The sequence below is a fragment of the Otolemur garnettii genome, unplaced genomic scaffold (genome assembly GCF_000181295.1).
Source record: "Otolemur garnettii isolate 467f Iridium unplaced genomic scaffold, OtoGar3 scaffold00029, whole genome shotgun sequence".
In the NCBI taxonomy this organism is placed as follows: domain Eukaryota; kingdom Metazoa; phylum Chordata; class Mammalia; order Primates; family Galagidae; genus Otolemur; species Otolemur garnettii.
Genome location: NW_003852424.1, coordinates 13,566,475 through 13,567,980, shown reverse-complemented (window position 1 = coordinate 13,567,980; position 1,506 = coordinate 13,566,475). Strand labels below are relative to the sequence as shown.

General features: G+C 50.5%; 1 protein-coding gene across 2 annotated transcripts in view; it reads right to left on the bottom strand.

Annotated features, from left to right (window-relative positions):
- Positions 1-476, bottom strand: part of CFD (complement factor D) — a 3,339-nt gene extending 2,863 nt beyond the window's left edge. For both annotated transcript variants that reach the window (XM_003788679.3, XM_023512689.1), the window contains exon 1: positions 413-476. In XM_003788679.3, coding sequence (XP_003788727.2) covers positions 413-470 — 58 coding nt within the window. In that variant the 5' untranslated portion in view covers positions 471-476. The remainder of the gene's footprint in view (positions 1-412) is intronic.
- Positions 477-1,506: the final 1,030 nt, after the last annotated feature.

Genomic DNA, 1,506 nt, shown 5'->3' with positions numbered 1-1,506 from the left:
GAACACATATACAATTGATTTTGTTTGGGGTAAAAACATAAAAGAGACTGGCTGTCTGCTCTTGCTTAGCCTAAAGTGTTTTTAGAACGGAAACCAGAGATTATAATGTTAATGAAGGAAGAAGACAATGAACAGAACCCAATGCCCAGGGACAGGCCTTTGAGCTTCCAGCTGCAACCCCGACTAGCTCTCTGGATTCCTTTATGAGAGTGTCTCTGCATATCTGTAGGCTGCAGGCAGGAACTCGATCATCAAAGAAATTTTTCCCAGAGCCATTCTCCTGGAGGAGCACGTGAAGCGAATTGCAATGTCTGAGCATGGGGTGCTTATCTCTTCAGGACTGGAGGACTGTTCTATATAACTGAGGGGGCAGCTGGCTACAGACTGCTGACCCTGCCCCAGTACCACTCACCACTCGTGGCTGCTCCTAGGAGAACCAGAGCCACCAGGCTTGCTGAGCTGTGCATCATGAACCCGTTGTGTCCTAAATGCTGAACCAAGCAGGGCCCTGGGGGTGCTTTTATGAGAGCGGAGGGGGTGGGTGGCTCCCATAGGCCTTGGGGATGGGGTGGGGTCCATGATCAGGCCCTGTTTGCCTGGTGGGCAGTGGCCCAGCTGGGGAAAGGGGAACCTGCCTAGTTTCCATCCTCCTTGGGGATGGATTATCTTCTCCCAGACTTTCACCAGAGGATGGGCCACTGGGGGTCCCTTCTGCCTCCATGAGTCTCATCCTATGCTGACCCTGGTAGGGGGCAGCCCCTCAAGTTGGACCCACTTCAACCTTCTACCCAGTCTCTTACTCCACCCAGAATGTCCTTCCAGTCCCAAGTTTCACAATAGCAGCAGGAGGCCACAGTGTGTAAACAACCACTTCCTCATCTTTCTACTCCCTCCCTCCCTTTCTTCTTCCTCCAACTAGGAGAGAAGGTTGAGTGGGGGTGTGATTGATTAAGGTCACCCAATTCCCTGTCTCTGTCCCTGCAGCCTCTGGGACCTGATACCCCAATAAGCAGAATGTTGGAAAGATGGTGTGTAGGGGTAATTGGAAAGACTGTTGGATACAAGTGACAGAAAAAAGCATGTCAAACTGGGTGGAGCTGGAAAGTTCAAGAATATCTGCCTTCAGGAGCGGCTTGATATCAGGTGTCTGGCTCTGATTTCTCCTTTCCTCTTTTTTTTTTTTTTTTTTTTGAAGACAGAGTCTCACTTTGTCACCCTGGGTAGAGTGCTATAGTGTCACAGCTCATAGCAAACTCCAGCTCTTGGGCTTAGGTGATTCTCTTGCCTCAGCCACTCAAGCAGCTAGGACTACAGGCACCAGCCATAATGCCTGGCTATTTTTTGTTGCAGTTTGGCCAGGGCCAGGTTTGAACTCACCACCCTCAGTATATGGGGCCAGCGCCTTACTCACTGAGCCACAGGCACCAACTTTTTTTTTTTTTTTTGAGAGAGAGTGCCTCAAGCTGTCACCCTGGTTAGAGTGCCGTGGCATCACAGCTCACAGCA